This window comes from Triturus cristatus, chromosome 12, assembly GCF_964204655.1.
Source record: "Triturus cristatus chromosome 12, aTriCri1.1, whole genome shotgun sequence".
NCBI lineage: Eukaryota > Metazoa > Chordata > Amphibia > Caudata > Salamandridae > Triturus > Triturus cristatus.
Window position 1 is genome coordinate 283,601,684 of NC_140595.1, and position 22,966 is coordinate 283,624,649.

General features: G+C 44.4%; 1 protein-coding gene across 1 annotated transcript in view; it reads right to left on the reverse strand.

Moving 5' to 3' along the window:
• Window positions 1-9,680: 9,680 nt before the first annotated feature.
• The window catches only part of HDGF (heparin binding growth factor), an 88,617-nt gene continuing 75,331 nt past the window's right edge, over window positions 9,681-22,966 (reverse strand). The window contains exon 6 of the mRNA XM_085638252.1: window positions 9,681-12,817. Within this exon, the coding sequence (XP_085494378.1) occupies window positions 12,811-12,817 (7 nt within the window). The 3' untranslated portion in view covers window positions 9,681-12,810. The remainder of the gene's footprint in view (window positions 12,818-22,966) is intronic.

The following is a 22,966-nucleotide window of genomic DNA, read 5'->3' on the forward strand; positions in this document are numbered from 1 at the left end:
ATTTACTCCATGAGTTTACTGAGTTCTCTGCTCTCCAGGTCAATGACACTAAATCAGTTCTTACCCTTGGGGCGATTAAAAGACCAACCAGTGGAGTGCCTACCACGTACAGGTCTACTGTGGCAGGTAAGATCTTGTAAAATATCTTGGGATCCAAGTGATCCATGGGGAACGCCTTATGTTCAACTTTAATTTTGGCCAAGTTATCGCAAGTCTACGCCCCTCAAACACTTTTTGGAATATACAAAAACTCTCCTTGAGGGGGAAAGCTGCCCTTGTCAAAAATGGTCTTCCTACCTCTGTGTTTGCATGTTATATAAGGGGCCATGTATGAGATTTCTTATCGGGTGTTAGAAGAGATTGACCACCTATGTTGAAACTCCTGTGGGCACGGAAGCAGTGCAAAATTAGCCTTCAGACCCTTAAAAGAAAATGGGAGAGAGGTGGGATGCAGGTTCCGGATTTAAAACTATTATTTTGGACCCACCTGCAACACACGATTCACTGGTTAGATACAGACCCGAACTATGAGAGGCCCATATGCAGAGGTCCCAAAGGGATGAGAGAGTCTGAAACGATATGTTGGCTTGTAGTACTATGATTCAAATTCTAATAAACTACACAGATGGAAATAATTCCGATTTAGAGAGAAGTCCCATGAGCAAAAGGTGAAACTCCTTTCTGTAGACAATGGGACGAACACCAATGTGGGGGGCTCCACCAGGCTAGTTTCTCCAAAGGTCAACTGCTGGTCCACACTGTCCTGCTGGCTCATTAGTGATTCCTGCTTATGTTTGGAACTTTATGATCCTGCAATACTGTGAGAAAGTGCCGTCTTTCTGCATGGTTTTCCAGACTTTTTGCGTAACTGCTGATGCACTGTGACTGAGTATGCCCTGGGCTCCTGCCTATCAAAAACCCAGGGTCTATGTTCTTTCCCAAAATGGCATTGAAGACCAAACCCAATTGGCACTCTCTGGCCACAGGTCAGCCCCTGGTAAATGGTACCACAGGTACCCAGGGTACTGTGATCAGGGAAGGCCTTTAAGGGCTGCAGCACTTATTGAGCCACCCTTAGAGACCCTGTACTTTTACCCTAAACACTGCCTTTGCAGGCTGCGTGTTTTGGTGCAGAACAAAGTGAAGAGTCGACATGGCACACTTCCCTGTGTGCCATGCCTACAACCCACTATATATCAGCCACCCCTCTAGCTGGGTGTACTATACCAGTGGTGAGGGTACAGGTGCATGAGTCCTGTACCCCTACAGTGCCTAAGCCAACTCCTAGACATTGTAAGTGCAGTAATGCCATTAAGAGTATATGGTGCTGAGAGTTTGTCATTACAAACTCCACAGTACCATAATGGCTCTAATGAAAACTGAGAAGTTTGGTATCAAACTTCTCAGCACATTAAACCCACACAGTGGGGGATTTAATGAACAATGCACACAGAGGGCATCTTAGAGCTACCCCCTGAAAAAAAAATGACCCAACACTAGTGTCCAGGGTGAGTGGCTACTACCGGTCACCACCAGACAGGTTTCTGGACCCCTGGGTCGAGAGCCTGCTGCTCTTGGGGGCCTGAAACAATGCACATCCTGGGACGAGCTACCAAGCCTCCTCCCCCAGGATGGGCGGGGTCTACGAAGGGGAAGCTTCAAAGGCTTGCTGCCTGTGTGAGCTTCCCCATGCCTTTTGCTGCTTCCAGCAACTGGTCCCCACCGGTTCTGACCCCCACTTTGGGTGGGAGAACCGGCAGGAAAACAAAGTGAGTAAGGGAGGTGTGCCCACCTTTGCAAACCCCACCCCTCAGGTGGGCGAGGTGAAGCACAACTTAGTACCTGGCAACTTGCAGATGGGGGGGGGGACCAAGCCAACCAGAGTGAGGCGTGTGAGGCGTATGCGGCCCCCCCCCCCCACTGGAGGGTGGCATAATAGGGGGGGTGTACTGACCCCAAGGAAGGGCCCTATTGGTCCCAACCTTTTACCTACCTGTAATGCCCCTAAATCTAGTATGGGTGTAACGAGAGTGCATCCTTGGCCCTGGGGGAACACTTGTTCTAATCCCAGAACCTCAACCCCAAAGACCGATTACTTACCTGGTAACCGTTAACTTCATTTCTCTCCATAGGAACCTATTGAAACATTTTTCAGAGAAAAACAGTCAAGTGTTGAGTTGTATAAGAAACCTGAAAAGTTGCAACTGTGCAAAACTGATTTACTTACCTTTTCTCTAGGAAGTGTCCTTGACTTGCCTGTATTTCAAACAACTGCATTTGAACTTGCATTCAATTGGAAACGCTGCATAATATATTGCAAAGCTTTTATTTAACTTACCTGTGTCAGGCTTGGCTCTAGAAATAAAATAACTAAACAATATTTTTATACAAACAAAATTGGGCTGAGTTCAGTCTGAGTGTGAGAGATCATTTGCGGATTGAGTGTGTACAACAAATACTTAACACTACCCTCTGATAAAGCCTTACTGCTCGCCCACACTACCATAAATAGAGAGTAAGGTGCCATCTACTTTTACCTCTGCCTACCTTTGGGCCTCCACTGGACTCTCAGCACACTATACCTCGTTTTGGTATAGTACCTACAGAGCGAGCTTCCTACAAATACCAATTGCTTACTGTCTAGGTTGATGGTTATGTTGAAAAGCTAATGAAAATATATATTTTTTAAAGAGTTCCAGACGCACAACATGCATGTGTGCCTGTTTGTACACCCGAGGAACTATGGAACTAGGGTGGGTGCAACATATTCTTGCATGGACCCTTCTGTGTTGGATGCCACAGGTACAAGGGTCTCAACATGATTCACAAGGGGTTATTCCCTCAGTTTCATAGAGACGCAGCACCATGCAAATGAGGGAAGCCTTTACAATGGTGCCCTAATACAGAAACGTACAATGTCTTAGAAGCTGTTTAAAAGTACACATTATCTGCCTCGATTATTCACCACACGGCACACGACGCCTCCTACCTCTACAACTTACTACTTCAGCAGTGGAGACTCAAACATTAGTATCTCAAATTCAGAAAATCCTTAAATATCCACTGCTTAAACCTGGCATTCAAATGGTTATGCACTCCTCGCGACAGACACTTAGCTGGACCCCTATTCCTTCTTGGCCAGTCACTGAAGACCTGCCTTGCCTTCCTCACTCAGGCTCTAGAGACCTTAATTCTTCTCAAAGTCTTTATAATGAAGATGGTAGCATATCTGACAGCACATATCCAGGTACTGCCCGTTCTACCCGGAAGACCAGTTAACATCCAGATTCGTGCTTCTCCACCATATTGCAACCTTCCACTCATTATCTTAGGTATCCTACACAAAGCATACCGTGGCCACCAGTGTTATAGTATTGCTTTACAAAAGTCTCAAATAAAGAGTACAGCATTTAAGACTTCCTTGTTCTCTATCTAGGGATTAGCACAAGTGAGTTTTGCACTCAGATCTAACTGACCATAAAAAAAAAAAGAAAAGACAAAAAGGTGCCTCCTTAAGGAAGGTCTCATTTCAGAAATAAAAAAATAAAAAACCTCATATACTGAAATGCGTCAAAGTAAGATCAGGTAGGCAGAGTCGGTTTACGAATATAAGGAATATGCTACTTACCAGTATGCATCTGTTCTTGGCATGTAGAGCTGCAGAGTCACACACTGAGGATAAGATCGCCATCTGGTGTTGGGCTCGGATGATTGCAGGTTGTTGTCTTCGGAAGAAGCCTTTGGTCACGAGGTTGGTGACTCCTCCCCTGGACAACAGTGCGCATGGGCATCCACTCCATCGTCAGATTGTTTTTCGCCATGATGGGAAAAGATGGTGTATAGAAATGAAAGAAAGGATGTCCATGTGTAATGTCTAAGTAAGACGGATGCTGGAACAGATACAGGTCCCGGGGAGGCGGGCGGGCGTGTGTGACTCTGCAGCTCTACATGCCAAGAACAGATGCATACTGGTAAGTAGCATATTCCGTTCGAGGCATATGAGCTGCAGATCACACACTGAGGATAGATTATACAGCAGTGCTTCCCCTTAGCGGTGGTCGCCTGTATCCGTTGCAGCAGCTTGAAATAAAGTTTTTAGGACAGCCTGGCCCACGGAGGCCTGTTGTTTGGCCTGCACATCAACACAATAGTGTTTAGTGAAGGTATGCGTGGTAGACCACGTGGCTGCCTTGCAAATGTCTTCTAAGGGAATGTTACCTAAGAAGGCCATAGAAGCCCCTATTTTACGGGTGGAGTGCGCCCTTGGGGGAACTGTAAGTGTACGTTTAGCCTTGAGGTAGCATATTTGGATGCATTTAACTATCCACCGGGCTATACCTGATTTGGAGATTGGGTTGCCTTTATGTGGTGGTGCGAAAGCAACAAAGAGTTGTTTTGTCTTTCGAAAGGGTTTTGTCCTGTCGATGTAATAAAGCAAGGCTCTTTTGACATCTAAGGTATGTAGGGCCCTTTCAGCTACGGAGTCTGGGTTTGGGAAAAAGACCGGTAGCTCTACTGATTGGTTAAGGTGGAAAGGGGAAATCACTTTTGGAAGAAATTTAGGGTTTGTCCTAAGAACCACTTTGTTACGGTGTAGTAAGAAAGGTTCCTCTAGTGTAAGGGCTTGTATTTCACTTACTCTGCGTAGGGAAGTGATTGCGATAAGGAAAGCTACCTTCCATGTTAGGAATTGTAATTCACATTTGTGCATAGGTTCAAATGGGGGACCCATGAGTCTTGTTAGAACCACATTGAGATTCCACACTGGTGCAGGTGGCAATCTTGGGGGAAGGATTCTTTTGAGACCTTCCATAAACGCTTTGATGGCAGGTACCTTAAAAAGGGACAGGTGTTGCCTATTTTGCAAGTAGGCTGCTAGGTGTAAACGTATAGAGGAATACGCTAGATTGCATCTTTGCAAGTGTAGTAGATAGCAAATGATGTTTTGGATGGAAGCGTCCAATGGATGTATGTCATTATTAGCGCAGTAGATGGCAAATCGTTTCCATTTAGCGGCATAACACGCTCTAGTAGTAGGGCGTCTGGCTTCCTTTATGATATTCATACAGTCTGGAGGGAGATTGAGGTAACCGAACTCTAAGACCTCAGGAGCCAGATCGCTAGGTTCAGTGTTTGAGGATCTGGGTGTCTGATTTCTCCATGGTTCTGGGTTAATAGATCCGGGGAGAGGCGTAGCCTTTGATGTGGAACTAAGGATAGTTCTAGAAGCGTGGTGAACCACGGTTGACGTGCCCAAGTGGGAGCCACTAGTATTAGTGTTAGTGACTGTTGTTTCAGTTTGCGTACCACAAATGGAACTAGTGGGAGAGGCGGAAAGGCGTACGCAAATCTGCCTGACCAGTTCATCCATAGGGCATTGCCCTTGGACTGTGGGTGTGGAAACCTGGCGGCGAAGGTTGGGCATTTTGTGTTTTCGGGAGTGGCGAACAGGTCTATGTCTGGTTGTCCCCACTTTGGAAGAAGGGGAGTAGAACCTTGGGGTGTAGTTCCCATTCGTGGATCTGCTGTGTGTGGCGACTTAGGAGGTCGGCCACTTGATTGTGGATCCCTGGGAGATGTTCTGCTAACAGATAGATGTTTTGGGGAATTGCCCATCTCCAGATTTGCTGTGCCAGTTGGGACAGTTGGGGAGAGTGTGTCCCTCCCTGTTTCTGTATGTAATACATTGTCGTCATGTTGTCTGTGCGTATGAGGACAGTTTTGTTCTTTAGGTGAACTTGAAAGGATTTTAGTGCTAGGAACACTGCTAAGAGTTCCAGGTGGTTGATGTGGAGCAGTTTTTGTTGACTGGTCCATCTGCCCTGAGTGGTATGGTGAAGGAGGTGGGCTCCCCACCCCGTGAGAGATGAGTCGGTAGTTAGCACAACTTGTGGAAGAGGCTCTAAGAACGGTCGCCCTTTGGACAGGTTGATGGTGTTCCACCATTTCAGTGAGCGAAGTGAGCGACTGTCCACCAACACCAGATCGGTAAGTTGTCCGTGAGCTTGGTTCCACTGTTGTGCTAAACATTCCTGTAAGGGACGCATTTGAAGTCGTGCGTGTGGGACTATGGAGATGCATGACGCCATCATGCCTAGGAGCTGCATGAACACTCTTGCTGGAAGAGATGGATGAGTTTGAAACTGAGAGATGAGATTTTGTATACTGGCTATCCTGGCAGTGCTGGGATAAGCAATGGCCTTGGATGTATCTATGGTTGCTCCTAGATACTGATGTAAGTGGGAGGGTTGTAGGTGGGATTTGGGGTAGTTGATAGTGAATCCCAAATCGTGGAGAGTTTGAATCGTGCGATGAGTGTGGAGAACGCATTTTTGGTATGTATTGGCTTTTATGAGCCAATCGTCCAGATAGGGGAAGACATGGATCTGTTGTCTTCTGAGGTGCGCTGCCACGACTGCTAAGCACTTGGTGAACACTCTGGGTGCTGTTGTTACTCCGAATGGGAGAACTGTAAATTGATAGTGTTGCCCATCTACCACAAATCGTAGATATTTTCTGTGAGCGGGATGCATAGGGATGTGAAAGTATGCGTCCTTGAGGTCTAATGTGGCAAGGAAGTCTCCCTGTTGTAGGAGTGGGAGGACTTGTTGGAGAGTGGTCATATGAAAATGATCCGAATGTATATACTGGTTTAGTAGTCTGAGGTCCAGTATGGGCCTTAGTGTTTTGTCCTTCTTGGGAATGAGGAAGTATAGAGAATATACCCCTTTTCCTTGATGTTGAAGGGGGACTGGTTCTATCGCATGTTTTTGTAACAGGGATTGAACTTCTTGTTTGAGGAGAGAGAGATGATGTGAGGACACTGGGCGTTGTTTGGGTGGTATGTTTGGGGGGGATTGTATGAGTTCGAGGCAGTAGCCAGACTGGATAATTTGTCTTACCCATCTGTCTGTGGTGATGGAAGTCCAGACAGGTAGGAATTGTTGGAGTCGCCCCCCGACCGGAGTGGAATGGTCCGGGGGGAGTGGTGGCAAGTCACTGTTTGGTGGCTGGGGAGGTGCGGGTGTTGTTGTTATTGCCCCGCCCTCGGCCTTTGTTATTGTTTCCCCTATAACCTCCCCGGAAATAACCTCTGTTAGGGGATGTTTGTCCAGAATTTTTAAAGGTGGACGTGGTCTCAGTTGATGTGTTTTTGGAGCCTCCTCTATAAAAGGAGCGACGAAAGGAACCCCGGTTTTGAGGAGACTGCAGTGCTCCCATAGACTTGGCAGTTTCATTATCCTTCTTCATTTTTTCTAATGCAGTATCCACTGCAGGGCCAAATAACTGCTCTTGGTTGAAAGGTTGAGCCAGAATTGCGGTTTGAACCTCCGGTTTAAAACCGGAAATACGGAGCCAGGCATGTCGTCTGAGTAAGACGCTAGTATTGACCGCCCTAGAAGCAGTGTCTGCTGCATCTAAGGCGCATTTAATGGAGGCATTAGATATTAATTTGCCTTCTTGAATGAGGTCAGTGGCCTGGGACTTAAAGGGTTCAGGCAGATGTTGCATAAGGTCCTCAAGTTGGTCATAATGTGCCCTGTCATACCGAGCTAACAGGGCCTGGGTATTGGCAATACGCCAGTGGTTCGCCGCCTGTGCGGCGACTCGTTTGCCTGAGGCCTCTAAAAGCTTAGACTCCTTGTCTGGGGGGGGCGTTTCTCCAGTTGTCTGTGAGTTAACGCGCTTCCTGGCATTTGATACGACCAAGGAGTCTAAAGGGAGCTGGGCTTTAATGTATGCAGGGTCCTGCGGGGCTGGTCGGTACTTTTTTTCGATGCGGGGGTTGAGAACCCTCGCTCGAACAGGGTCTTTAAAGACGTCAGTGGCATGCTTTATAACCCCTTTAATCATGGGAAGTATATGAACAGTTTTTTGTGACTGCTCAAAGGTATCGAGGAGAAAATCCTCCTCAAGGGGGTCCGTGTGCATAGTGACACCATGGAACGTTGCTGCCCTATTTATTAGTTGGCCAAACCCTATGTGGTAATCAGGAGGGGAGGGCTTGGAGGGGTAGGTAGTGGGGTCAGGCATGTCAGGCATTGGATAAGACCAGTCATCTACCGGTGCTGTGTCTGGAAAGGTAAACGGGTCGGTTGGATCAACAGGATCATTAAATAAATCAGGGTCCGCCCCTCCCTCTAAGTCATCATTATCATCCTGTGGAGGAGGTGAATGATAGGGAGGTGGTAAAGGTAAAGGAGAAACAGGAGGAGGAGGGGGGGACGGGTTAGAAGGTAAAACAGGAGAAGAAGGACGAAGTGGTGAAGTGGCACAGTCCTTTTTCCGTATGGGAGCTGGGGGAGGTGTAGTGTCCAGCTTCCGTTTTTTATATGGGATGGCAGTCACATGTCCAGTGTTAGGATTGATGTAGATCCGCTTTTGAGTAGGATCTGGTCGAAAAAGTTAATCTGGCTCCGAAGGTGGTGGCGGCGACGCCCGCTTCGGGTCTTTATGAGCTGTTTTTGGTGTGGACGTAGTTTTCGGTGCCGATGATGTTTTCGGTGCCGAAGGATGTTTCAGTTCCGATGGATTTTTCGGAGCCGATGGAGTTTTCGGTGCCGATGTATGTTTCGGTGCCGATGTATGTTTCGGTGCCGATGTATGTTTCGGTGCCGATGTATGTTTCGGTGCCGAGGGACTTTTAGGCATCGATGTCGAAGAACGTTTCGGCGCCGGTGGAGACTTCGGTGCCGAGGAACGTTTCAGTGCCGAAGGAGATTTCGGTCTCGAAGCCTGTTTCGGTGCCAACAGTGGTTTTTTCGGTGCCGAGGGTGTTAAAGGCACAATCACATGAGGTTTGCTCGAGCCCGAGCCACCTACAGGCTTAGATGTCTTCGGAGCCGGGCCCGAGGGCGGGGCTTCTGAAGAGGATTTCCGGTCGCGACTGGGCCCAGCTGGCAGAGTCTTGACCACTGTCTTTTTGGATGGGGCAGGGGCAGGGGGGGTGGTACTCACACGCTGCCCTGGAGTGATGAGGTCATCGGAATCGTCGGCCTCGGACACGATCTCGAGATCTTCGGTGTCGTCTTCGGGAACATCTTGAGCAAAGATGTCCTCCGGTTCTGGAGCTGGTTTGGCCATAATATGGCGTCAAGCTCTTCGGTCCCGGAGGGTCTTCTTCGAACGGAAAGCGGCACAAGCTGGACAGGTGGACTCGTTGTGTTCCGGCGACAGGCAGAGGTTACAAACCTCGTGGTGGTCACTGTGGGGGAACTTCGCTCCACACTGGGGGCATTTTTTGAAGGGTGTCCTGTCCATCAGCCGCTTCCGGAACCGGTCCGAGTTGATTTCGAAGTCGATGGAATGAAGATTAAAGAGTTAAATTGATTGCTAGAAGTTTTCTGCTGGAGCGGAAAAAAGTTCATCCGAACCCAATGGCGGAAAAAAACAATCTGACGATGGAGTGGATGCCCATGCGCACTGTTGTCCAGGGGAGGAGTCACCAACCTCGTGACCAAAGGCTTCTTCCGAAGACAACAACAACCTGCAATCATCCGAGCCCAACACCAGATGGCGATCTTATCCTCAGTGTGTGATCTGCAGCTCATATGCCTCGAACAATATATTCCGAAGATGGAGGCCCCAGGGCCAATGATTATCAAATAGATGGACCTGAAAAGCAAGTGAAATTGTCATAGAAGTCGCAAGGAATCATAAAAAATATACATACAATTAGAGAGCATGTAATAATGAACATTTTATTGTCTTAGACTAAGATCTATTCCAAAAGCTACATTCGAAAAGGCTCCATCATAGCTGTAATGTAGCCCACTTGGGCTGACCTTCTCTATATTACAAATTCAATACAATTACACCACATAGCAAAAAACTAGAAGGGGGTTGAGACTTGAGGTGTACACTTAAGAAATCAAACTACAAAACTGACAGTTGTGTTTCAAGCCAATTCTTTTCTATTTTGAAAGGGTTTTTGGTTTATTTAATTAAAAATGTTACCTACAAAAATGTTTAATCTTTTGATGCATATTCAAGATACATGAAGCTTAGGGTTTAAAATTAACATCTACATAATTTCTCTCCCCACTGACCACATCAGATAAACAGTTCAAAGATCCCTTTTATATAGTTGAAACAATTGGAGTGAATAAAGCTGGTAACACAGTAACCACCATGAGCAACAGGAGGGTCACTACTAATTTTGCACCCATGGGCACAGTGTGCTTTACAAATATTAAAGTATTATGGCAGGAGGAATAAAAGGGTCCAAGTCGACACAGGTACATGATTAAAATTGCTTTGGTCTGCTGGCTAACAGATCTGTTTAATCACAGGACTGTCTATAAAAAAAGACTAATGGGGTTCCTATTATTAGAGAAGGGTCCCATGTGAGGCAGATCCACTTAGATGAATTTGGGAGATGCACAGGAATGAAACTCTGCAAAGGTAAACAAAAGTTCCATAACCAAATGACATGGAAGCAAACAGTGCTGGAAGGAAGTACAATGTTAAGGCACCCCCAGCTATAAGTCACGAAAGCTTGAAAGAAAATACTTGTAATAGTGTGCAGAAACTGTAAATCTACTTATTTAACTGGTAACTGTCAATACAAGAAAATCAAAACTAGTCTGCTTAGCACCACTGTATTTAGTTTTTAAGCAATTTTACAGACCATTAGTGACAAAAGGTAAATTCTTCACAATTGTTATGCTGAAACTACACAACTAATAATGCAAAAATACAGTGATTTCAATGATCCAACTGCAAAGCAATCACAAGGTACGGCTAAAAAGGCAGCATGCATTCAGTCACCCAAATCACCACATTAGAATCTCTGCTTAGATCTACTTCAAACGCCCAGGAGGTTAACATTTAAAAACAAAAAGACCACTTCACTAGAAAGTAAATAAAAGTGACAGTGCTTTCAAAATAGTGACATCTTTCTGCAACAGTCCCTTATTTTCAAGAATGCCACAGTGCAGCAAGCAGGAACATTACCATGTCACTAGCCTAGTTTTTGTACATGAAATTATGTTGTGTATGTGAACATGTAGCAGTCCCAGTCAACCACTAAAAATGGTGTAATGCAGAGGGAAGGAACAGGAGACAGCTCAAGCATATAATTTGAAATTGCTCTCAATGGATCACAATTTTACCATCTTACAAGAGCATGGTATACAGATTAGAGTGAACCAAGCTTCCAAAAGAAACGTGGCAGAGGTTTACAATCCAGGTACTTTGTTTTTTACCTATGATATTTCGAACAATGTACACTCATGCATTTACAAGTGATACCCAAGAGAAGAAAAATAAGATGCCAAGAACACAAATATTTGTGGATTTTTAGAGGTTGGTTTAGTTGAATCCTTCAGCAAAGTATTCTCAATTTCTCAGTGTGGTGGAAATTGAACAGTGCACACGAGCAAGGATCACCCTCCTTGAGTATTTTTAATGTTAAAACACGTAGTAAACCCCCACTTTGTTTCTGCTTTGCCATTTCCAGAACGGATTTCCTTGGAAAATAGGCTTTCCTAAAAGGTGCAGTTCCCTAAGCCCTGCACTCAAGTCCTTCTATGATCACTTGACCCTGGATACAAATTCTCTTACGTTACACCCTACAGGCAATGCTGCAATGTCTCACAAAGGAATGGGCACAATCAATGTAATCCTATGTGGAAATATTAAAGCTTTTTTTCATATTCACACACTTGTGAGATTGTTAAAACAAATTAGCATAGGTTTTAAATTGACATACTGTCTCAATATCCAATTACTAAATTGGAAATAGTAACTAGTGATATCCAATGCACAGTCCTTTTTTACTGGAAATACTGAGTAACTCCTAACTACAGGGGGGGAAAAAATAAAAAAAATTAAAAAAAGAGTGTTGACTATGGTAGCATAAAACAATCTCACCAACTGCATTTTCATAAACTATTATCCAAGGCATTTCACACCAGTCTAGTTTTGCAGCCTACACATCAAATATAATGAAGTGATGATCAATTCCCATATTCAACCAAAATGTAGATCACTGAACAAGATCAGTTAAACAGGTTTGTTTGAAAGGTACATTTTCAGTAATTCCTTTGGGCAGAGTACAGGCCAGAAATTAGCATAAGTACATTACAGAACAAGCAGACAGTCAGCTTGCAAAGCAGTAGCTGAGGAAAATGCGTTGAATCCATCCAATCAATAACTCTTTAATAATGACAGAAAAGATGATTTTTTCCCTGTTAAAACATTGTTGCTTTAAGAGAAAACAGAAGTATCTCAGGTTTTCACAAATCCAGAAGTAAATTATACTAGGTATTAAAATGCATATATATCAAGAAATACATCTTGAATGGAGAAACCTGCACGGGCATAACCTCCTTAAAAACAGCAACTCTGCCAATATATTGTGAATTTCCATTTTAAAATATTCATTGCAATGTACAAGTGTTAATTCCAATGTGGCCCTACTTATGCCTTTAAAACGTTTACCATGGTAAGTCAATCAAGTAAATTATGATTTACCAGGACTGAAAGAAGCTGTAAAATAGAAATAATAAAAAAACAGCAGGTATCCTTATAAAACAAATATGAAGCAGGTTGCAAGCCTGCGGGAAACAATGAACGTTTGCAAGGAATGGAACTATAATATTAAAGGAGACCAAAACCCAGGATAACTAGTGCAAGCGTGCCCCCCTGATACTTTTGGGTTGCAAATGGATTGTCCCAAATGATGAGATCTCTTCCGAATTGTAGACATGTGGTCAGCCGACATTAGTTTTCTTCTTTTCTTTAGCACCCTGAAAAGCCAGCATTAGGACAGGTGCGGCGAAACCGCTCATCCAGGAAGGTTATTGGCTACTGGCTAGAAAGAGACAGGGGGGGAAAAAGAAAAAAAGGAATATTGTAAGAATACAATGCTATAGGAAAACCAAAAAAAAAACAAATTGAAAATGCGTTGTTACACTCCCGACGCTTTTACAACCTGATATATATATATATATATATATACACACACACCTACATACATACACACACACTCCCCAACAGGTTTCCCACGGCGCTGCCAGCTGATAACAGGACATGGACACCACGTCCGTGCTGGTAACTATCAAAGCCATCTTTATACAGTGCAACACATACCATGTGAGCACCACTCAACAAAATGAAATGAAAAACAGACTATGTACTGATTTGATCGGATATAACATAAACTTATAACAATAGATGCATTTTAACTTCAATGGTTAAAAAAAGGATAAGTTACTTACCTGTAATCCTAGTTCTCTCCCAGGGGTATACTCAAAGTCATAAGCACTGAATAGTCCCGCCCATGTGCGGGGACTCGGGAGCAATGGCCAATAATATGTGTGTGTGTGTGTATATATATATACACACACACACACACACACACACACACACACACACACACACACACACACGCACACACACACACACACACACACACACACACACACACACACGCACACTTATGCAGCCTGAAAACATGTGGCAGTTTTAGCCTAGTAACAATTGCATTGTAGATCTTTTACATTTGAAAAAATAAAGACATAAGTCATGATATACTTATGATACATATAAAGAAAAGTGCTTTGAAACACCCCCCCTTTATTTTCAAAGGTAAAAAGGCAAGATCATAGAGGCAGATTAGCCTAGAAAGGCCGCCTATAGAAACAATTGGAAAACTGGCGCCGTGCCTTTAAGATCTCCAGGAACCCCCAGGCTCCCATCATGCACCACAGGTGACAGGTCAGTTCTTTTGGACGGCGTATAACAGTGCATATATATATACATATATATACACATATTACCTACTGGCGGTCGCCAGTAGGTAGTTATAGTTAGGACCCCTTTTCCATAGGAAAACCTCAACATTCTATTTTGAATAACTTTGGCGCCGGTCGATGAATCCTCGCGAATTTCTCAAAATAGGTGGGGCGCTACGCTCCGCTCCTACCCTGAAAGTCTCGGGGGGGATTCGTCAAGCGGGGGCTGAGATAAAAGGGGGGTCCCAAAACGCGTTTTTCCCATGCATTTTTCCATAGGACCTTTAGAACGAGCTACAGCCCGAACGGCTGAACAGAATTACTAGAAATTTGGCAGAGAGGTAGTCCCTAGGTCAAGGAAGTGCCTTTTGTAGGTTTGGTGTAAATCTGTTCAGTAGATTCTGAGAAAATAGCCTTTAAATCAATATATATATCTGAGCCCGCTTACGGTACGCTTACCGTAAGCGTACGGTGGCGTGCGCGAGCGCGATTCTGATTGGCTCTTAGATCTTAGTAAACATTCGAATCGGCCGAAACCAGGAAGCGGCGTCCGCCATTTTGTCTCTCGCACTGAGTGTTGTTTATCAAACATGATGGCCAAAAACATGTTACTGGGCTGTTATGACAACTCCCTCCCACATAGTCATGTTGAGGGAGTCCCCAAACATCCCCCAAGAGCAAAAACGGTTTTATTTTTTTTTTGGCAATTTTGCCGAGTACGCTTACCGTAAGCATACGGTAAAAAAAAAAAAAAAAAAAAAAAAAAAAAAAAAAAATCACTATCCACACTTACCCCACCCCCTGTGCTTTTGGTGGCCGTAGGCCACCAAATGTACAGGGCTTATTATTAGGTAAAAAAAACTAAATTTTGGCAACATGAAATTATAAAATCGAAATAAAAAAAACACTATCCACATTGACCCCACCCCCTGTGCTTTTGGTGGCCGAAGGCCACCAAATGTACAGGGCTTATTAAAGTTGATAAAAACCGTGCACGGAACGAACTGCGTTAAGTGGGCGCGCACGCCTCGAATGGCGTAAAGTAACTTAGCATTTAAAAAAACGTACAAATTCACTGAAAAAACCATAGGTTTCACACACGTTATAGTTAGGAATTAGCATTTAAAAAACCTTGCAAATTCACTGAAAAAACCATAGGTTTCACACATGTTATAGTTAGCGGAAATTTTACTGATAAAAAACCAGTGAAATTGCCCCTTAATAGTTAGTGCGGGCAACTATAACTCACGCGACCGCAATCTTCTGCTGATGACATATGTGTCTTTATGAAAAAAAAATATTTGTAATATATGTATAGCTAAAAATGTATGGAAGAAGACATGGGCAAATAAGTGTCTAAATACAGTATTAGCATCAGCAGAGGATTGCGGTCGCGTGAGTTATAGTTGCCAGCACTAACTATTAAGGGGCAATTTCACTGGTTTTTTATCAGTAAAATTTCCGCTAACTATAACATGTGTGAAACCTATGGTTTTTTCAGTGAATATACATACACACATATATATATATATATATATATATATATATATATATATATATATATATATATATATATATATATATATATATATATATATATATATATATATATATATATATATATATATATACACACATACATACATACACATATATATATACATATATACATACACACACACACATTACCTACTGGCGGTCGCCAGTAGGTAGTTATAGTTAGGACCACGTTTCCATAGGAAATCCGCAACATTCTATTTTGAATAACTTTGGCGCCGGTCGACGAATCCTCGCGAATTTTTCAAAATAGGTGGGGCGCTACGCTCCGCTCCTACCCTGAAAGTCTCGGGGGGATTCGTCAAGCGGGGGCTGAGATAAAAGGGGGGTCCCAAAACGCGTTTTTCCCATGCATTTTTCCATAGGACCTTTAGACAGGGCTACAGCCCGAACGGCTGAACAGAATTACTAGAAATTTGGCAGAGAGGTAGTCCTCAGGTCAAGGAAGTGCCTTTTGTAGGTTTGGTGTAAATCTGTTCGGTAGATTCTGAGAAAATAGCCTTTAAATCAATATATATATATATCTGAGCCAGCTTACGGTACGCTTACGGTACGCGTACGGTGGCGTGCACGAGCGCGATTCTGATTGGCTCTTAGATCTAAGTAAACATTCGAATCGGCCGAAACCAGGAAGCGGCGGCCACCATTTTCTCTCTCGCACTGAGAGTGATTTTTAAAATATAAAGCCCATAAACATGTAAAGGGGCTGTTTAGACAGCTCCCACACACATAGCCATGTTGAGGGAGTCTCCAAAGATCCCCCAAGGCCAAAAAGGGAATTTTTATTTTTTCTGCAATTTCGCCGATTACGCTTACCGTACGCGTACGGTAAAAAATTGAAAAAAAATAAAAATTATCCACACTCTCCACCCCGTGTCCAATTGGTGCCAGAAGGGCACCAATTGTGCATGGCTTATTACACCTGAGATAAACTAAAATATATTAAAAAAAAATTATCCACACTCTCTCCACCCCGTGTGCAAATGGTGCCCGAAGCGCACAATTTGTGCATGGCTTATAAAATATACAAACAATTAAAATATTACCTTTCAAAACGAAGTGCATCATATGTCCTCCATGTGCGCACGGTGCGCGAAGCGCATCGTGCGTACATGGCCCATCTAGCGCAACGTGGGCACGCGGTGCGCGTAGCACACCGCATGCCCACCGTGCGTGCACGGCACTAACTGCGTAAAGTGGGCGCGCGGTGCGCGAAGCACACCGCGCGCTCACTGTGCACGCACGGTGCGCGAAGCGCACCGTGCGCGCACGGAACGAACTGCGTTAAGTGGGCGCGCACGCCACGAATGGCGTAAAGTAACTTAGCATTTAAAAAACCGTACAAATTCACTGAAAAAACCATAGGTTTCACACACGTTATAGTTAGGAATTAGCATTTGAAAAAACCTTGCAAATTCACTGAAAAAACCATAGGTTTCACACATGTTATAGTTAGCGGAAATTTTACTGATAAAAAACCGATGAAATTCCCCCGTTATAGTTAGTGCAGGCAACTATAACTCGCGCGACCACAATCTTCTGCTGATGACATATGTGTCTTTATGAAAAAAAAATATTTGTAATATATGTATAGCTAAAAATGTATGGAAGAAGACATGGGCAAATAAGTGTCTAAATACAGTATTAGCATCGGCAGAGGATTGCGGTCGCGTGAGTTATAGTTGCCTGCACTAACTATAACGGGGGAATTTCATTGGTTTTTTATCAGTAAAATTTCCGCTAACTATAACATGTGTGAAACCTATGGTTTTTTCAGTGAATATATATAGCCATGGTATTCGTCCGGGGAGGAGGGAGAGTTGCTTATGACTGATGAGTATACCCCTGAAAAAGAACTTGCATTACAGGTAACTTCTTCTCTTCCAGGGGATACTCATCAATAGTCATAAGCACTGAATAGAGTAGCATGACCATCCCCGTACCCTGCGGACGAATACCAGCATATCAAAACCATTTTACCAAAACATATTACCCAAACAAATTTCTCAAGGATGCTTGACCAAATTGAGCATCTGCTGGAGTGTCAGAATCAAGGCAGTAATGGCATGCGAAATTATGGACCAAACGCCATGTGGCTGCTTTACAAATTTCTTGAATAGGTACATTCCTAAGCATTGCTATCGTAGCAGCTTTGCCTCTTGTAGAATGCGCCCTCGGTTTGTCCAGGAGCTGCTTATGTGCCAGTTAAGATAACAGGACACATGACACTATCCATCTAGAAATGGACCTTTTAGAGGCAGGGAAACCAGTGTTCAATGGACCATAATTCACAAAGTTGGTCAGACTTACGTACACTTTGTTTTATCAAGATAGAATTTTAACACCTTTTAAATCTAAAGAGTGCAGAGATCTCTCCACAGAATAGACAGGGTTTGCAAAGAAAGTAGGAAGAGTAACCGACTGGTTGATGTGAAACTCCGAGATCACCTTAGGAAGGAACCTCTGGTGAGTACGTAACACCACTCTGTTTGCGTGAAAAATGAGAAGGCTCTGTAGAGCATAAGGCTTGTATCTCGCTCACCCTGCAGGCAGATGTGATTACTACAAGAAAAGCAGTCTTCCATGAAAGATGCGGAAGGGAAGCTTTGTGAATGGGTTCAAATGGGGGACCCATTAGTTTAGAGAGGATCACATTAAGCTCCCAAGGAGGAGATGGAGACCTAACGGGTGGGTAGTCTTTTTTAGACCCTCCAGGAAATCCTTAACTGGCATTTGAAAGAAGGAAGCCTGAGTGGGAGACTTTCTATATGCTGTTATCGCTGCCAGGTGAACCTTTATGGAGGAGTATTGCAAACCTGCTTTGGCCAAATATAGTAAGTATGGTAACGGTACCTGTTCCTGACCTCGAATAGGATCATGACCCCCAGCAGTACACCACATGTAAAAACACTTCCACTTAAAAGCATAAGACTTCCTCGTAGAAGGTCTCCTAGCCTCCTTCAAGACCTGCATTCAGTCTTGAGACATAAATGTCCATATTGGATTAACTCAGGAGCCATGCTGCTAACCTCAGGGACGGCAGGTTGGGATGGAACACCTTGCCTCCCACCCTGGTCAGCAGATCCGGATGACATGGCAACCTCCTGTGTGGTACTTTGACAGATGAAGAAGGTCCGGATACCACCACTGGTGAGGCCATTCTGGAGCAACTAGGATCATCTCTGTCTTGGAATAGTACAGTTTCCTGATCACCATGGGAACGAGGGGAATTGGTGGAAAGGCGTAGAGTAATGTCTCTGACCAGTCTATCAACAGAGCATTCCCCTTGGATCCTGGTTCCGGGTACCTGGAGGCGAAGACGCGGCATTTTGCATTTTCTGTGTCCGCGACGAGATCGATGCCTGGTGTTCCCCAGCTGCAGAAGATGTCTTGCGCCACTTTGTTTTAGCACCCAGTCGTGTGCTTCTGCGAAATGCCTGCTTAGGCCATCCGCTTGGACGCAAGTGAATTGCGGAGATTTTCATGTCTCGTGCCAGAAGCCACTTCCAAATCGCCTGTGCTTCCAGCGACAGGGGTCTGGACCTGGTGCCCCCCTGCTTGTTCAGGTAGTAAATCGTTGTTGTATTGTCCGTCTGAACAAGAGCAGTCGATTTGATGGAAGGAAAAAACACCTTGAGAACCAGATGCACCGCTCTGAGCTCCAGCATGTTTGTGGTATAGTTGCTCTTTCTCTGACCACATTCCTTGGATCTGTAGTGGCCCCATATGAGCGCCCCATCCCTGAAGGGACGCATCTGTCATCAGAGTCTGCTTGGCCAGCTCCTGTTGAAAGGGGACTCCCACGATGAGATGAGTCCGTCGCATCCACCATCTGATGGAGAGCCAGACAGGCAGAGGTAGAGTTAAAGTGTCCTCGCAGTGATTGGAGATCTGGGACCACTGATCCTCTAGAGTCTGCTGTCTCATGTGAAGTCTGGCGTTTGGAACTAGAAAAATGCACGAGGCCATCGAACCCAGTAGAGATGAGACCTGCCTGGCCGTGGGCTGGGGTATCTTTAGGAGAGTCGGACACTTGTCGAGAATGGATGATAGTCTCTCCTCCAAAGGATACGCTCTTGCGTTTACTATGTCCAAAGTTGCACCATGGTAATGTATCCTCTGTTGGATTGAGGATGGATTTTTTTAAATTGACGTGGAGACCTAGCTGATGCAGTTGTTGCATGCAATACGCAAGGTGCTGCTGTAGAAGACTTGGAGACAAACTCTTGAGAAGCCAGTCGTCTAGGTAAAGGTAGACGAAAATGTGTTTCTTCCTCAAGAAAGCAGCTACTACTGCCATGCACTTTGAGAATGTGCAAGGAGCAGACTTCAGACCGAAAGGCAGGATAGTGAACTGGAAGTGGTCTGACTGGATGCGAAACCTTAGCGGCACATTCAGCCTTTGCGTGCTCAGTTGGTAAATATTCAAGAGAAGAATGCGGCACACCTTTATACAAAAGCGGGACTGACAAAATCATTAACAAGTCACGTCTGATAAAACTATGACTCGGTACAAGCATGCACACAATGGAATGTGTTTAAATTAAAATCTGTGACAGATTCACACACAACACAAAGTGCTAGTGAAAAAGCCTGCATTTGGGAGTTTCTGCAACTGGTGAGCACATCACACAACACTCCAAGCACTGACCTGCCTGGCACCAACAGCTATCAGATTCCGCACCAGGACCGTCCAGAAGAAAACGCAGATGTCGCGTCACATGCAGGAAGATCACAACTGGGACTGACACTTGAGCAGTGAATCAGCTTAAAGCGCAGCTCATTGCAAATCGCGATTGAGTAGCCAATACCTTTTTTGTTTGATTGAAAAATGTATGCGAGTTTGTGTAGTGTACCGAAGTAGTAGGCCAGGGGTACCAGAAACTGGTGTTTTTCACAAGGGGGTGAATGTTAGTCCCTTACTGCAGACTTGGCTTGTTTACGTGACAAAGCAAGTGAAAGTTTAAAATAAATCTAAAAAAAAAAAGCGATCGCCGAGGGGTGGTGGGGGTGACACATGGAGATTAAGTGACGGCAGGGTAAATGAAGCTGCAAATGCAGGCCAATCAAAGAGTGCTCTCAAAGATCTCTACATAACCGTGACGAACAAGAGAAAATGTAACAGGGACAGTCCTCATGGGAGGATACAAAAGTTCTAAAGGAGGGACTACTAAGCATACCCACCAAACAAAAGATGGCATTCCCAAAGAACAGAAAGAGGAACTAATTAAAAAGATGGACAGTGCTCCAAGCCCAAATCTTGAATACAGCAGGTCTCAAAGAAACTGCGCATGCGCTGCCTAGGCGAGACTTAAAAAGTAGGAGAGAAAGCAGTAAAAAAAGAAAAAAAACACAATTACAAATTTTTTAAAAAGGCCTATAAGCAGGAGAAAGCACTAAAACAACAAGGCAAAAGCAGGAAGAGCACTCAGAAAAATAGGGCGGAAGCAAGGCAGTAGGCATGGGACAGCTAGACTTAGGGTCTACTTAATGGGGTCGCACTGATGCCTCCATTAATTAGGTCCTGGTAGGAGGGAGGGGTGTTGGAAGGCAGTGCTAGGCAGAAATATGGGCGGCAGGCAGGAGCTGCAAATTAGGGAAAAACAGAAGCAGTGAAAAACGAAGGAAAGGAGGAGAAAGCACTAAAAAACGAGAGAGGACCGATAAAGCAGTAAAAAAATAATGAGGCAAAGGCAGGACAGCACTCGGAACAAGCATTGAAAATACAATAGGTCTCGCCTTTGATTAAGTTAAAGCCATTTGCTTTGCTAATGGTATTGTATAGCAAAGCAAATGGCTTTAACTTAATAAAAGGCGAGCCCTATTGCATTTTCAATGCTTGTTGACGCTGTCAAAGCATTTCAGCCAAAAGGCGAGGGCAGTGCTTACATATTAATGCAATTAGATGAGGCATTGACGACTTTTGATTGACAAACTAACTATGGGCTTCAATTAAAGGAGACGATGTATAATGAGGGAAGGGCAACTAACCGATGCTAATGCCCTGCTTCACGACGACACGCGTCACACACTATTAAAATCTTATTGAAAATGTCTTGCTGACTGCAGCGCCACCCACCTTCCAGGAAGAGTCTGCGATAGTTTCCTCCTCGAGGAGGGAAAAGATCAGAAGGCGGGAGGGATCTGTGGATCGTTGGCAGTGGTCATGGTAAGAGATTAATCGCAGGACGGCGAGCCCGGCCCTGCAGGATTAAAGGCCCTTGATGTTGCCTGGTGGGGAAATTGGCAAAGGACAGAGTGTGAGGAACCTCACTTGTAATCTTGGCTTCCAACCTTGACCAAACTTGTGTGACCTTGGGGAAATTGCTTTTGCGTTGGCTGCTCGTTTTTTTTTTTTTGTCTCGTTTTGGAAACAGAAACCGGTATCCATTTAAAATATTTTGTGCTGCTCCGAGTTAAGTTTAATGCATTACTTGTTGTGGTTAGTTGAGGAGCACAACTTCAATCTCAGCCCCTTCTGAAGTTTTGGTAAAGACTTCACTATCCGCGTGAACGTCACGGAGTTAAGAAACATTCCTTTTTAAACGACGAGGGGGTGAAAAATGCTACAAAACTCTGCCTTTTCGCTGAAATGAAAATCATCAAAAACAGTTTCCATATGAGAATTCTACCGCAAACAGAAACCCCCTTATCAAGTGAGCTGCGGCGACAGCCGTTGGGAGTATTGTAGGCTGCAAGCACAAACAAGCACTCCAGTGCCTGCCATCCATGTCTCCACGAGCCCTGCATATCATTTCACGTCAAGACAGACGGGGAGAGAAAAACAGTCGAGAGGACCGGAAACAAGTGTGAGGCGAAAGACAAAGAGAAGGGTGACAAAAACCAAAAAAAGTGCAGCAAGCTGCTAATATCCCTACTGTCACGCCGCGGGTAAAAGATCCAATCCCGCTGGGCGTGGCTAAAAGGAGACAGGGTGGCAACAAGCAATGATTGCCATGCCTTCGGTGCAATCAGTGCACTGCCTTTAGCATAATTCGTGACGTCAAACGACACGCACAAATTAAAGCTGAAGGCAGAGCTAGGACGAGGCTTCTGGAATCGTATCTATTCCAAGAAGCCTCATAAGACGAGAGGAGCGCATGCGCTGCTTGCGTCACACGAGACCTCAAAATGGGGCGGAAGCAGGGCAGTGCAGCAGCACGGGAGAACTAGGCCTGGAGACAGTTATTCACCTTCATGCATCCTCACAACGATACAGCTCTATAAAATCCTTACATTTCACACTTTCGTCCTCACATTTGCACATATTTCTGATTCTCCACTCTGTCTTGTACTTTGTATTGTGGTTTAGATTGCGTTCCATGTTTGTCAGTTTCATGTAGCCTAGGGGGCAACAGGAGTGAGTGGCTTAGGAAATAAAATTTTACTTTAAGACTTTTTTTGTGTAAATGCATCACAGAGGTGTCGTGAATGTGCAATCTCAATGGTGCTTGGCAACAATGTGGCATCATAAATTCTAGTTGGGTAAAGTAATCAGTGCTTTTTCAGTTTACAATGGCAGTTTAAGGGGGTAATAGAGCTTTTGTATATTTAATGGCTTTCATGATATTAACAGGCCTTGCAAATGCCAAATCAATATTTTGACGCATTAATGTATAGCTTAAAAAAACTATACTTGTGCGAGTTTCAATTCTTTTACTGTGACTGCT